The following is a 14158-nucleotide window of genomic DNA, read 5'->3' on the forward strand; positions in this document are numbered from 1 at the left end:
ATTGTGTTACAACTATTTTTTTAAAATGCATTTCAATACAGCTTTTGGACAAAATTAAGCCCAAAATAGGCCCTGCGTAACGTGTTGTGTACCTCCAGAAATGCAATACCATCCCTGGAGGTAATACAACCTCCGAATGATCGCAATCGGTAGCCCCGATCAGCACCAGAAGTTAATACGTTACATGTTAGCATAAACTTTAAGCCGGTACACATGCATAGGTATTGGACAGACTTGGATAAGATACGGGCAGGGAAGGTAAAAGGTGTATCATTGGTTTTAATCAACATTTGAACTTGTGCATTAATTTTTTACCAGCACAGAAAGTCAGGTTCACCAGCTGTGATGTTCTTTAGCTCTTTTCCTCCCCTTCACCCTGTGAGAGCATCAGAAGGGGGCCAATATCTCATTTGTCTGCTCTTAGCTCCAGTGCATCCATACTGCAAGGGGTGTTTTCAGAGCACAGACCCGTCCTTGCAGCTGCCCCATGTCTAGAGAAAGGCCAGAGGGGTTGCTGGCTGGGGAAACAGCAAGCGAGCCCTCCAGGAGCAACTGGTACCTGGTCTGGGTTCTTCCTCCACTCCCTTCCTCCCACTGCATGGGCTTGTCAGGCTTTGGAAATCCACAGGCCACATCCTACGTCTTCCTGCAGCACGTGCCAACGGGCAAGAGCATAATTTTATTTATTTATTTCCTAAAGCGTTGTCATCAGATGAGTATGAGACCTCTGGACACCTTTACTCCAACCTCCTGCTCAGAGGAGGGTGATTGCCAATGCTAAATGGGGTCAGCTGCAGCTTTGTCTAGCAGATTCTTGAAATGCCTCCAAGGATGGAGGTTCCCCCAACCTCTCTGGTGATCTGTCCCAGGGCTGCACACCTTCCCCATGGGTAAGTTTTTTCCCCAGCACCCAGCTCGAACCTTCCAAGCCACAATTTGTGTCCTTTGCTTCTTGTTACACCATCTCTGCCATCACGCCACTGAGAAGAATTTGAATCTGAGCAGAGTTTGGCTCTGTCACCTTTTCAACTGCCCTTCAAGTGGCTGAAGTCTACTATTACATTGTTCTTCTGCCTCCTGGTCATGCCAGGGCTTTGTTGCTGGCACCAAGGACGGGACATTCTTCACTAAGGAAGTCACCAACATCCTGCTGGATGTTTGTGGGCACTTGGCGCCTTTCAGATGGAGTCACACAGTATTTGCAAACAGGCCACGTAGCATCCGTGTGTGTGTGTGGACAGAGCCAAGTGATCGTGTGCCTTGGGCCATGGTGCCAAGTGCAAGATCCTCTGCCAGGAATTTCTAAACAGCTGTCTATTCAGCTCCCCTGCATCCCTCATGCATGGGACAGGTGGAAGGTAGTATTTTTTTGAGCTAAGAAGTTTACTTCTCTGCACTGAGCATCACCAGGTAAACACAAAAAGTAGAAATAAAGGCAAGAAGCATCACTGAAGCATGTCTCTTTCAAGGTCCAGCTTAGCTCAGCTGTACTCAGGGAAATCTCGTACAAGCGCATGTCAAAGGAGACCCCTGTGGAGCTCAGCCCCAACCATCTTCATGAAGCAAAGGCCCAGAGTTTGGGAAGCACTCATGGAAGAAGGAGGGAGAGCACTGCTCCCCATGCGGCTATGGATACCACCACTCAATGCTCCCTGGTTTTAGTGACAGAGCTCACGGGGTGCCCTTCTCTAGTGTAAAAAGGGTAACTCAGGTAGGCAGCCTACCTTCCCTGCTACCCAGGACTCACCGTCTAAGTCTTTCAGACTGTTTGCATGCCGTTGGTCCCTTATTTGGGACAAAATCCTAGCAGCATGAAGCTGAAGCCTCCCCACACCCAAGGCTATTTACAAACCTAAAGCACTCCTTGGAGAGCTGTGTCTGGCTCTCCCTCCTCTTGTAGGAACCTTCCAGCCTCCCCTTCCCTAGTCAGGTACTATAGGCAGGGCAGCAGATCATGAACCTTTCCATCTTCTTGTTGTTTGAACGCCAAGAAGACAACAGACCTTATTTAAAGGCATTCTGCAAGTCCCTACAGAATAAGAAGAGAAAATAGATATTCAACGTATCCTCAATGTAAAGGGTTTAATAGGATTCAGAAAAGTTTATACATCTATTTCCCATCTGGGATTGGGATGCATGTTAGGGAGAAGTCAGGTGCCAAGGGTATCTAATTCCTGCCTCCCAGGAAGGAGTCACCTCAGGCTTCCAACAAAACATTAGGCTGTGATTTGCAGAGAAAGAATTTCATATGTTTTTTGTGGAGTGACCTAGAAAAGGCTCTGAGGCTCCACTAGCGCAGCATACAAACCATCGCTTATCTATGGAGTGACCTAAACAAGGATGTGATGCTCAGCTGCCCGATAATAGCTTGCTTCGGTGATTCAGCGATGTGCAGCGCTTCAAACAGAGCTGCCCGGCCAGCGAGTCAACATTCACAAACCTTAAGTTCAGGATCTGACTCCCAACCACCTTGAAGAAGCTGTTTATGAAAAGGAAGAGATTCTTTTAAGGCTGTAGTTAGCCTCATACATTAATTTTAAAATTATGTCTCCCTGTTCCCTTCCGACTGCAGTAGTCCCAAGTGCACGTTGCCAGTCTTCCCTTCAGCTGAGAGGAAGCTGATGTAGTGCTGAGGAATGGGCAAAGGATGAGATGGTTTGGCTCTGCACTAGTGTCACCTTGGTACAGTCATTTCACGTCCTCGTGCCTCAGACCCCTGCTTGTAAATCGGAGTGAACTAAAACCTCCTTTCTCCCACGGTGAATTTATTCCGCCTATTCAGATAGCTAACTTTTCAAGACAGGGACAGTGCTGAGCAAAATGCAGGCCGTGAGCAATAATAAGGCAATAATCAATGTCCTGCATTCATTGGCATTGGTCTGCAGAAGTCATTAGGCAGTTATAAACAGTTGTGTGCCCAGGGTAAGAATCACAGAGGGCCCTGCTTTTTGGAGATGAGGAGAAATCTGCTTTTATACGAAGAATTTATGAATGATCAGTAAGATGAAGTATCTTCTGTTTTCCAAACAGAAAAAGACTAAATAAATTCCTGAAGTGTCTTATTTTCTGTAGTGAGAAAATAAATGAACACAAAAGTTATCGCAAGCCAGTGCCTGGTTTGAGCAAGAAGAGCTTTTTCCTCTTCTCTCTCTGATGTGTTCATGAAGATGGAATTATGTTTGCCTTGGAAATGACTTCCTTATTTCTTGGGTGTTCACTCAGTTCTTCTAGGATGCTAATTTAAGTGCTGGTGGATCACATGGCAGGACTTTGCACTTACGGACAGCCTCATTAACTGACCAGTGATACAGATTACCCGTGCTAAAAGATCCATAACTGGTTGATGTCGCCTTCCCCCTGGTTTCCACTTAAGCAACACTTTAAACTAGGTCAGAGCATTAATTAACTTTTTCATGAGATCTCATCAGCACATCCTGCCTCCCATTGGCTATTTAATTAAAATCAACACCAATATTCGGCTGCTACTTTGCCGAAAAAAAATGCTAGTAATTATCGTTTTGGGGAATAAATTACTTACGACTTGCTATGTCTTAATGCTCACCTGCTCTGCTGTACCTGGAAGACAAAAACCTTTCTGTCCTGCTTGGGTTTTCTGTAGGTAAACTGGTGCCCAGTGACAGGATAAGAGGCACCAGGCACAAACTGCAACACAGGAAGTTCCATCTGAATATAGGGAAAAACTTCCTTACAGTCAGGGTGACAGAGTGCTGGCACAGGGTGTGGAGCCTCCTTCCCTGGTGATATTCAAAACCTGCTCGGATGTGATCCTGTGCAACGTGCTCTAGGTGACCCTGCTTCAGCAGGGGGTTGGACCAGATGACCTGCAAAGGTCCCTTCCCACCTCAACCATTCCGTGACTGTGACTGGGCCATAGGAACATGTGCCTTGGTTTTGCCCGTGGCTGCACTTCTGCTTGACAAATCTTTATTGAAAATCACCTCCTTAAAACAGTCTGGTTTCTTTCAGCTTTCTTTTTGAAAACTGACTCCCTGAGCACCCTTCAAGGACACAGCTGACCTTGGATAAGTTTGAGTTCAGGCTTGACCTGGGTGTTTCGGATAAGAGAGGGTCCTTCTGTGTTCCCACAGGTGTACTCATACTCACAGAGCACTCCGATGAGCTTGGATTTGGGTTCATGGAGTAGTGCAGGAGACTCATCTCTCCTTACTTGAAATGACAACAGCATAGGCTCCTGGGTCAAAGTAAGCCGAGCAGATTTTCAGTTGGTGGAAGGCAACAAGCACTTATACTTGTAACAGCCTAAAGGAGACACCTAAATAGTACAGAATAACCCTTCTCTAGAAATGCTTTCTCTTCCCTTGACAAGGAAGGGAGGGTAAACAAGATGCTTGGCTGTAGACAGCTGTTATGTGCAGTGAAACAAACCTCAACCCTCAGAGCATCCCCTTTACTCCCTCGGAAAAATGACGTCTGTCCCTGGGAGAAGCCCGGTGAGATCACTCCCAGCCTGAAGCTCTTTTGCCTGTGAGGTATAAAATATCTGTGTGGCTTCAGGAAACTCTAGCTGACATTCCCGGTCAAGGAAACAGTTGTGGCTTCCCTGAATACATGGAAGGGCGACATTTATAATTAGTGGCTTGAACTGTACTGACCTGGGTCTGGCAGCTCCAGTTCCTCTCCTGAAGTTGCCAGCCAGGCTGCCACTCTTCCCTTGCCCTGCAAGGTGAGAGGAAAATCAGCTGGCAGCTGTTGACCAGGGACAGAGATACCGTGCTTTACAAAGTCATCCACCAGGACAACAAAATCTACATATAAATATAGCTGCCTTCATTATGTATGGTGGGGACACAAAAAAACTCTTGCTGAGATTGCCTGTGGCCTTGGATTGGGCATCTGAACCCTTTCCACAGCTTTGAAAAAATCTAAGAAAATGAAAGATCTTATCACAATTTTAGATCTCACTGCCTGGAGCTGAATTCTGAAGTGCAGACAGACAACAAAAGCAAACTAAGGGTTTAGGATATTTTTTTTTCCCTGGATAAACTTTGGCCTCTTTCTTCAGCCTCAATCTTTATCTACTCCCTTCCTCATTTCGTACATATGACTGGAAACCCAGGTCCTGTAACTACCTATGGAAATAAACACATGAGCTGGATTGTTTGCTGGAACGAGATCTTTGCTGTAGCCACCGTTTCTTCCGCTTTGGCGACAGTACGGAGCACCCTGGGAACTGCATCCGAAAGCAGTACTTCTTGCAAGACAGCCTCATGGCAAGGCTTGTATTAGGCAGCACAAATTTGACGCTGGTTCTGGTCTGTGTTGGAAGCTGAGGGAGTTCTGCCAGTGCGTTCAACAGGGATGGGACCGAGATGTTGATGGAGAACAGATTGAATTGTTTAATTCAGCACGAGATGTTGAGCATTCCTCAGATGAAGTGGTCTCTTCCAAGTTTGCAGTGTTTCACCTGCTCTAGCTTTTTGTGATAGGAGTATATGAGGGGGTTTAAGATATATCCCCAGCTCATTTTTGTTGGCAGAGGACATTTCAAACCTTTCTTGATCAGCTTCCAGGAACCCAGGGCATGGTTTCTCATAAGAATTGCTGGCCACCGACCGCAGGCTCCCCCGCAGGTGTGCCCCGGATGCTTATTGTTCACAGGTATTATCACACCGAGTTAACGCCCACCAGACCTTGCCAGTGTTGACTTAGCAACTTCTGTTCAGCAATACTTGGGCAAGAATCTGCTTCCTGTTTTGGGGTAGGTCTGTGCCTCTCAACTGGCAAAAAAAAAAAAAAAGGTGATGCTGCTGATTAGCTCATTACAAGCGTGACAATAGAAAGTCCCTTGTTTTTTAAAGGTGACTGACTATTTCACACTTGGGATGTATGAAGCAGAACTGAAAAGATCAAACAAGATAACTGCCAAGGTAAACTTTGAAACACTATGGGAAGCAGATAGGCTGAAATGGGGATTAAAAGGACAGATGCTGGCCATCAGTACAATTTCCCTGCCGCTGAAGGAACTTGGCTGCATTGCACCAGAAAGCTCCTGGTATTTGTCATTTTGAGCTGACAATACACTCGAGTCCTGGAATCGAGCACCATATTCTTATTTCTTCAGGTGTGTCTGTTACGGGCAGTATTCACATGAATACGCATTTATGCAGCAGTGTTTGAGGTCTGGCACTGACCACCACAAATCTGCAATACAGTCATATTTTTGTGCTCACTAAGCCTGTCCCACAGGGAAGTGAAGTCCTAATGCTAACACTCCTCTTCTGTCTTCCTCCTCCTCCCCTCTACAGACAATTGCTGGCACGTTTTTATGATAGTCTTTTAGATGGACGTATTTATAAATGATATCCTAAAAGAGCAATCCCTTAAAAAATCTGCTGCACTGCCACTACTAGCTAAACCCACCACTTGGGCCATTAGGTTGTGGCTGTCTGTAAGCTTCTGCCTGTGAGAAACAGTGGAGACACCCAGCTGCTTGCCCGTCACATGGAGAAAGCATGAGCAGGAGACATCACTGCTTACAATTTATATCCTGTTTGCTTTTCTCAAGCCCACGGAGCAAAGTATTCAGGATACTTCTCTCCAGCACTGGCCCAGCGCAGCTGGAGCTTCTGAGCCCAAGCACAAGTTCTGAGATTTCTAGGAGGGCTCTAGTGAGATTTGCTGAGGTTTCTGGAGTCTAAAAGCTGCCTAAGTTGCCATGTCAGCTTTCCTTTTACCTTTTAATGTTTGTTTCTTTGAGAAGCAGGTTGTCTTTTTTATCTACATCCTTGCTGTGGAGGGGCAGGGGCAGCCAAGGGGTGTAACTGGTCTAACCATAGGATGAAAAGAGCAAAACTACAATGAAAAGAGTGAAACTAGTCTAGAAGTCCTTAAAAGCATATTCCTTTATGGTGCAATCACAGCAAAAAATATGCATGTTTTATACTGACAGGTGGGGCACTTCTGTTCATCCTTAAAGTGGTACTAGGTATCTGAGCTGTGACACAGCTCTGAGATCTAAAATGTTCTCAGCTTGTCTCTGGACAAAAGGCAGAACGCATTTCCCTGGTGAATCTGGCTTAATTTGCATTTCTTTGGCTATCAAGCAGAATTATAACATGGTATCTGAGACAAGCGAGTAGGAAAATGCACATGCACCCTGGATGGAGAGACCACTCTCTTTAACTTATCTTTCTTTAACTTGTCCAGGAAAACCGCTTCTTCTATCGGAAGAATATCCTATCAGTGCTCTCTGGTCTTCCCATATCAACCAGCCTTCATACCCCAGGCTTCCTTTGCTATCCTTATCCAAGATAGTGTTGCTATCATGTTAGATAACTTACAAGCGCAAAATATGCTGTGGCATTTTGTCTGGGAAAATAATAAAGCCCTGTCTATTCATTGCAACATGAATATGGCTAAAGACAACTACAGACAAATATAAGACAACTTCCAGACTCTCATTAAACACTCAGCTCTCCTAAACTCTTCACCTGTTTCCCAACTTTACGATTTTGTCTGCCTGTGTGCAAGACTTCATCACACCACAAGAAACAGAAGACACAAAGATTAGTCACTTTGGCTGGAAAAAAACACAGTTACAAAACACTGATTATCCCAGAACTTGTTCTCTTAACACAATAGTTGCAAGGCAATGGCTCATGTAAACAATGATAATTACTTCCTCTTGCCTTTTGAATAGTCAATTGCAATAAAAGTGATACTTTACTGCTCCTAAACCAGTTCATGTTTACATGTTTGCAAGCTATCAAGCACCCAAATGGCAGAAAATAGTCAATATCTAAAAAGGAATGTGTTATTTCAATTTTTTGTATTAATCGTCAATAATGTGGCTTATGGCAGTACTAAATTTAAGGACAGCCATTTCTTACATCCTTCCTGTGTCCTGGGAAAGACAGGTTCATTTAGCTCTGCCTGCTAAATGCCCACAGGTAGCTTGTTGTGTCTGAACCACATTCTGAAATCAATTCCTGCCCTTGCTTGTGCTCCCCAGAATGGGTACCACCTCCCCAAGTAACTGCATAAAAGCTCCGCTCCACATCTGCCCTGTGTCCTCGCTTCCTAAACACATCCCCTGCTGGCGCTGTGGGCACAGATGGAAAAAACACCGCTTCTCTGAGTTGATGAACCAGCTGAGAGTTTTCCTCTGTGCAGGGAAATCTCCACCAGCCATCTCTGAGCTCACAGAATCACAGAAACACAGGATGGCTGCTGTGGGTCTGGACTTCTGCAGCTCATCTGATCCAGCCCCTGCTCAAGCAGGGCCACCCAGAGCAGCTTGCCCAGGACCACGTCCAGCTACTGCCCATGATAGATGAAGAATGGCTGCTTTAACACATACAAACATTGGAGAGAGCCCATAATTTGGCACATTTCACCTCAGTTTGTTCTCTGTTCCTTTCTGCGTCTTCCCTTGTCAAACTGCTCTCCTCTTGGATGGGGCTAGCTCCAGGTGACACATGTGGCCACTTCCCCTGGGGGAAAGAGGAGAAAGAAACGGGTCAGCATGATGTGGAGGCGGCAGAGCTGAAGGCTTTGCCCCCTGTGTACATGACTTACCAATGCAAGGCACACAAGGCCTTCTATTTTGCCTCTGTAAAGTCGGAGCAGGTTGTGCCCAGTTCCTGCTGAGCGAGGCTGGTGCAGGAAGGGCTGCAGGCATTTAGGAGGCTCTGAGGCCAGTGATGGGGAGGCGCTGTAACCCTCGACGTTCATTTTGCAAACCCTGGTGTCAAACTAACACAGCCACCTGATGCTTCAGGGCTTTACCCTGGCCTTACGCATGTGACACGTGGCCAGGCCCGGTGAGCAGGTCTCTGAAGTGATCCCCGCTGCCCGCATGGGACAGCGACGTACTGCTGGTACCACCTGGTCACCAGCCCTCTGCAATACCGAACAAATGATTTAAAACTGCCGAAAACAGTTCAGGAGATGCTTTATGGGGCTTGCCTTTCCACCAGGTGAATTATTCACCAGTGGAAGGACTCCCCTGGAGAAGATGAGGGCTTCAGGACTCACCCCAGCACCCCGCCAGGGGAAACATGGGGAAACCAGACACAGGGCTCCATAATTTGGTGTCCCTTGTGTCATCTCCCTTCCCCTTTCCCATACAGTGCCAGTTCTGCTGGAGGTATTACACTGGGAGGGTGACTGCAGGTAAAACACCACCCGTGTGGACAAACAGGGGCCACCGAGTGGTGAGTGAGAGCCCTGTGGAAACTGCCACCACACGACTTCGAGTAAAAGTCAGTAAAAGACTAAGAACACACTAAATTTGAAGTGAATGAGCACTCTCGTTGTCCTTGCAGGCTTTGCTGAGCTGGGAGGAGCACGGGGCCCTTTCTCCCCCGTGACAGCTGTGGGTAGTGTCTCCACAGCGTTCCCAACCCTTGTCCTCCAGGAAGGAGGCAATGTGAAAGTCACTACCAGGCCTCAGAGAATGAGAGCGCAGTACTAAAGCCCAAACTAAAGCATACTGAAGCCAAGAGATATCCACTGATTGATACAGATGCTGGGTCAGGCCTTTAGCAAATAACTAATTACTTCTTGAGTTGGGAATAGCTGAGTGGGGACTTGTACACACACTCTCCAGTTAATAATTTATTCACACGAATACTCCTCCATCTTGCAGGCAGTCCTACTGAAAGCAAGGATTACAATGCAATTAAGGACTGCAGGATGAAGTCCTGAGATAAGATACAAAATAAACAACAGATAGCACAGACATTAATTACTGTTTAGAAATAGTTAGATAATGAAGTCAGGACAGCCATGAGTCACGATGATGTTTCACTTCTTCACGAGCTTAGGAGCAAAACTGTTCTTAGTACAAAGCCACAGTTCTAATTTTAAAGATTGCTATTGTCACAAAAGTTGTGGCTGAGGTTCTAACCTGTCTGTGACCGGGCAAAAAAAGGTGACAACCTCATGAAGCCCTAGGGCGTAAGGTTTTTGCAGGAGCTCAGTGTTAACTCTGTGGAAGTCATTCTCCCTGCTATCTTCCCCGTCAATGCCTAATTTGTTTTTCTATTTTTAACATGCCAATTTTTTTTTAGTTCAGCTTTCCAAGAAACTGGAAGTTTATGTGACTAGGCTGTGTGTTTACATTCATCTGTCTTGTCCCTTCCTGCTTCCCAACGCATTTGGAATCTACCCACTGGTTTCAGACAATATTGACTGAGGGGAAAGGGCCTTGGGGATCTGCACCAGGAGCCTTGCAGAAGACACTGTATTGAAGGATTTAGGCAGCACGAACAGACCATGTCTGCCCTACCAGGCCTCATACTTAGGTCTTGAGCAGCCTGTAGGTTTGCACGAGCAGCTGCTGCAAGGGAACCTGCTGGAGGGCCTGTGCTGTGCACTGGTGGGTGTTCAGACAGAAGTAACAGCCCAGCCTGTCAGGAGGAGATGTATGGGTTCGTTGGTTACACAAAGCAAAGGACACCACAGCATGGGAGGGTGGCAGACCGCGGATGGGATCTGCACAGTGTGCTGTAGGAAAATCCATCCAGAGTCTGTCCAATGTTGTATGAAAGCGGGGTTCCCAGCATCTCAGGGGGTGAAAGATTTACTCACCACCTATTTTTATTCTGTCGTATTGAAACAGCTATTTCATTACATCATTTGTTGTTGGGCGTTTCCTACTGAGATCTGGAAAGAGCCCTGCACTGTCTCTCCCTCTCAGCCCTCCCAGTGCAGAACAGGATCTCAATGTCCTAGGACACAAGGTGCACAGCCAGGACAGGAGGGACAGCTCACGTGTCACTGCTGCAGGGAAAGCCTGTAGCATGAAATTAATCTTTAAAACACACAAGTGGGAAAGAGATGCTGACAGTCAGCCTTTGTTAGCTCCATTGTCTATAATATTTCATTTTAAAACACTTTTTTAAAAATTGTGCTTTCACTTAGTAAAGATAAAACATCTCTGAGCAGTGCAGACAACTTGTGCAATTGCATGACTTGGAAAAAAAAAGATATATTTGCTTTGTTTCTGTAATATTTTCCAAAATGCTTGCCTTACTGAAACAAAAGGCATTTTCTGAATATGCACTTTTGCAAAAAAAAAAAAAAAGTCTGCTGTGTATTTGATCCAGTTATTTCACAAAACAAATCATAACCCTTTGTTTAGATTAGAAAATATTAAATGTCTGGAGCATGTTGCAAAACAAAGTAAACAAAAATAAACAGGAAATATGCAGCTGAGTAGCCACAACATATTAAGGTCAGTTCCCCTTGTTTTGGCTCTAAACTGTATCCTTTCCCATTGTGTATTTTTTTCCAGGATTTTTTTTCTCTCTCTCTCTTTTTTTTTTTTTCCTTCTGACTGCTGCTTTTCCTCTCCTGCTTTAATTGAATCATTCATTCCCTTCTGCCCCTTAGAGAGTCTGAAGAAATAAACTTTTTATCTCAGCTCGGCAGCTGGAGGTGATGATCCCTATGCACAAGTCACAAATTGTGTGTAAGATTATGTCAAATTTTGACTCATTTACTGGCTTTTCAATTACTTTAATTCAGCCTGACCCTTGGCTTGGTTCAGAATTGTTTGCATAAGATCTGTGAGATAAAGGAATTAGAAAGCTAACATAACAATTCATTGAGGCAAGGCAGTTTAAGAATCATCCCACCCTGTTCACAGCCTTTCCAGTAGTTCAGTCCCTGGGTGGAAACGATGGGATTTTGGAAGTGCCTTTCAATGCCCATACCCTAAAAGGGCTACACTCCTCCTTTCAATTTGGGTCTAAGAACCTCAGCAGATTTTGACCACGTGCATGCAGTACGGGACATGGCCCACAAAGAGGAACCCACTGGAAGATCACATTTGCTTTTGTTGTTTGACTCTTGACATTCTTTAATCTACATAATTCCACTGTAAAAAAGCGACCGTTTAGTGTCCACAAAGTCTTTTGAGTGTCATATGATCCCTTAATACAGTTTATGTTCTCAGTCCCCAAGATAGTAAGACACTGGCTTGTTTTAATAATGTTTAAAACTGGTTTGATGTTTAGTGGTTATAATTATTTGTGGAGTGATACTTAGAAGGGAAACAGCAGAGATAATTATAGCTGCTTCTCATCCTGGAAGAGAGCAAGGAAACAACATGAGGTTGCCATTAACACTAAAATTGATCATATGCGTGACCAGGAACTTGCTTTACTCCTCACGCTAACACACTTACAAATGCAAAAGCTTAAAAATGTGAAAGTTTTTGTACAACAACGCAAACTGGCCATAAGTCAACATTAGCAGACTTTCAAGGCAAATACTTTTCCACTCTGGATGCGGCTGTTGTTTATTGGGCAGGATGCCTTGCTGCAACATATGGTCTCACCTCCAGGGAATGGTTAACAAAATTGGTAGGAGCCCCAGACTACCTCCCCTCAAATCACAAGGATTTTCTGCAGCCCAGAGAAATGCATGGGGCAATTTGCACAATAAAGATATGAAAATATATTTTCTGTCTAAATGGTCCTTTACAGTAATTCATGCAGATTACATGTTCAAGTGACTGAAGGTTGCATCTCAAAACAGTGCCTTGGGACTGAGGCTGTTTCCCCCAGTGGTGACCAGTGGGAACGTGCTTCGTGCATTTTGTAGGGCACCAGCTTGGGTTCAGGATGGCCAGGCTCAGCCTGGGACTGCAGCACAGCTCTTCCTCGCTGGGATCCTTCCCCACAGGCAGTTTTAGACATTATTCCTCTTGACTCCCCCTGGCAAGGTCAGGTCGTGAGAGGAGAGGCTGAGACAGCACGGAGGGCTGCTCCTTCAGCAGCTATTTTCCAGCACCAGGTAGTTTCCCTGGGGCATGAATGGCTGCAATCTCACGGTTGCAATCTCACTGGCATCAGCAAAGCAGAGCCTTGCACATTTTAATTAATTGGTCCTCTGCCTGTGGCCCCTCAGCCACAGCTTCATCCGTGCTGCCTTTGTGCACAGGCCAGGGATACGGCCAGTCCTCGGGCACACCTCGGCCTCTTGTGGTTTCACAGCCGAGAGCAGCCAGGGATATTTCCAGCCCTTGTCCATGATTCTCAGAAAAGGGTGCTCACACCCAACCAACAAGCTCACTCTTGAGATCCCACTGCCTAGTACCAGCTGCAGCCCAGATTTCACAGCTTTTGTTTTACTCGTCCTGGTACTCTTTTGTTTGGTGAGAAAACCAGCCCATATCCCAACAGATTTTGTACTGTTTAAAGGACTACCTATCCTTTATGTGTCTGGGGTGAACCTGATAAACCAGTTTCTGCTGCTGTTACACCAAGGCTATGCATTGTTCAGCTGTACAGCATGTCACTTTTAATCACTGATCTTACATCTTCATTGTGGTTGCTCTTAATTTTTAAAGCTTTCACAAAAATGTGAATGGCGAGCTTGGGAGCAGCTTTACGTGAGCACACACACTGGGGAGAACTGTCAGACACAGCTGGAGCAACAGCCCAGTTGCAGGTCAGTCTGGCTTTGCAAAACAAGGGATGTTGTCATCTTTACAGCTACATACATTCATACGTATCTGCAGAAGTTGGGAGGTGGGAGTTGTTACTTCTTCCCAGCGAGCATAGTAAGAGTGAGAATTGCTCCAAAGGCTTTCTTGGTTTGTATCTTGTCGGCTTTGAAAGTCTTAATTCTAGACATTTTTAATGCTGTGCTTTTACAGAATGTCATGCCAATGACTGAAACTTAAGACTGAAACTTAAACATGTATTTCTGTCATGGATGGAGAGGGAACAAAAGCATAAGAGGACAGGAAAAGCTAACTTTTGCCCCTGTTGAATTTGAGGTCCCCCACTTACTTTCTTTATGTAAGTACCTTCATGAAAGGCCTACTTGAAGAAACATTCAGTCTGGAAGTAGAGCTCCAGCAGACAATACGTAAGTGGCACGTTTCTGCCCCTGTTGGCCCCCTTGCTGTTCACACGGGCACTGGGAGCACCAGTATCCTTCACCCCTGAGGGGCACGGGGCACCAGCACACTGCTGCCCAGCATTATCACTAGCCCTGACCTGCAGAGTCCAAAGGAAGCACTTGCATCACTACTATTGTTACCTGGCAAAGCATAAAATTCAGTCACACATTTCATGTAAAACGCAAACACGACCTTTGAAAGCGGATTTTGAACCACAACAGAGTCATACGTGCCTGCTGTCACAGGAAACCACTCTCT

At 45.6% G+C, this 14158-nt stretch overlaps 1 protein-coding gene across 1 annotated transcript; it reads right to left on the reverse strand.

The window, feature by feature from the left end:
* Positions 1–3207: 3207 nt before the first annotated feature.
* LOC308192755 (uncharacterized protein) lies at positions 3208–8952 on the reverse strand. Its single transcript, XM_080586653.1, has 4 exons — positions 8560–8952; positions 8379–8474; positions 4635–4698; positions 3208–4213 (listed from the first exon to the last, which is right to left on the reverse strand). The coding sequence occupies exons 1-4, from the start codon at positions 8713–8715 to the stop codon at positions 4176–4178; spliced, it is 354 nt and encodes a 117-aa protein (XP_080442779.1). The 5' UTR covers positions 8716–8952; the 3' UTR covers positions 3208–4175.
* Positions 8953–14158: the final 5206 nt, after the last annotated feature.

The sequence above is a fragment of the Anser brachyrhynchus genome (assembly GCF_964034855.1).
Source record: "Anser brachyrhynchus genome assembly, chromosome: 3".
NCBI lineage: Eukaryota > Metazoa > Chordata > Aves > Anseriformes > Anatidae > Anser > Anser brachyrhynchus.

What these genes read in the sequence shown, in the direction of transcription:
- LOC308192755 (XM_080586653.1), bottom strand. Translation starts at nt 8,715, where the DNA reads ATGAACGTCGAGGGTTACAGCGCCTCCCCATCACTGGCCTCAGAGCCT. An exon ending in GCCTTGTGTGCCTTGCATTG is followed by an intron (nt 8,475 to 8,559) that starts GTAAGTCATGTA and finishes TCTTTCCCCCAG; the next exon opens with GGGAAGTGGCCACATGTGTC. An exon ending in GGAACAGAGAACAAACTGAG is followed by an intron (nt 4,699 to 8,378) that starts GTGAAATGTGCC and finishes CTCACCTTGCAG; the next exon opens with GGCAAGGGAAGAGTGGCAGC.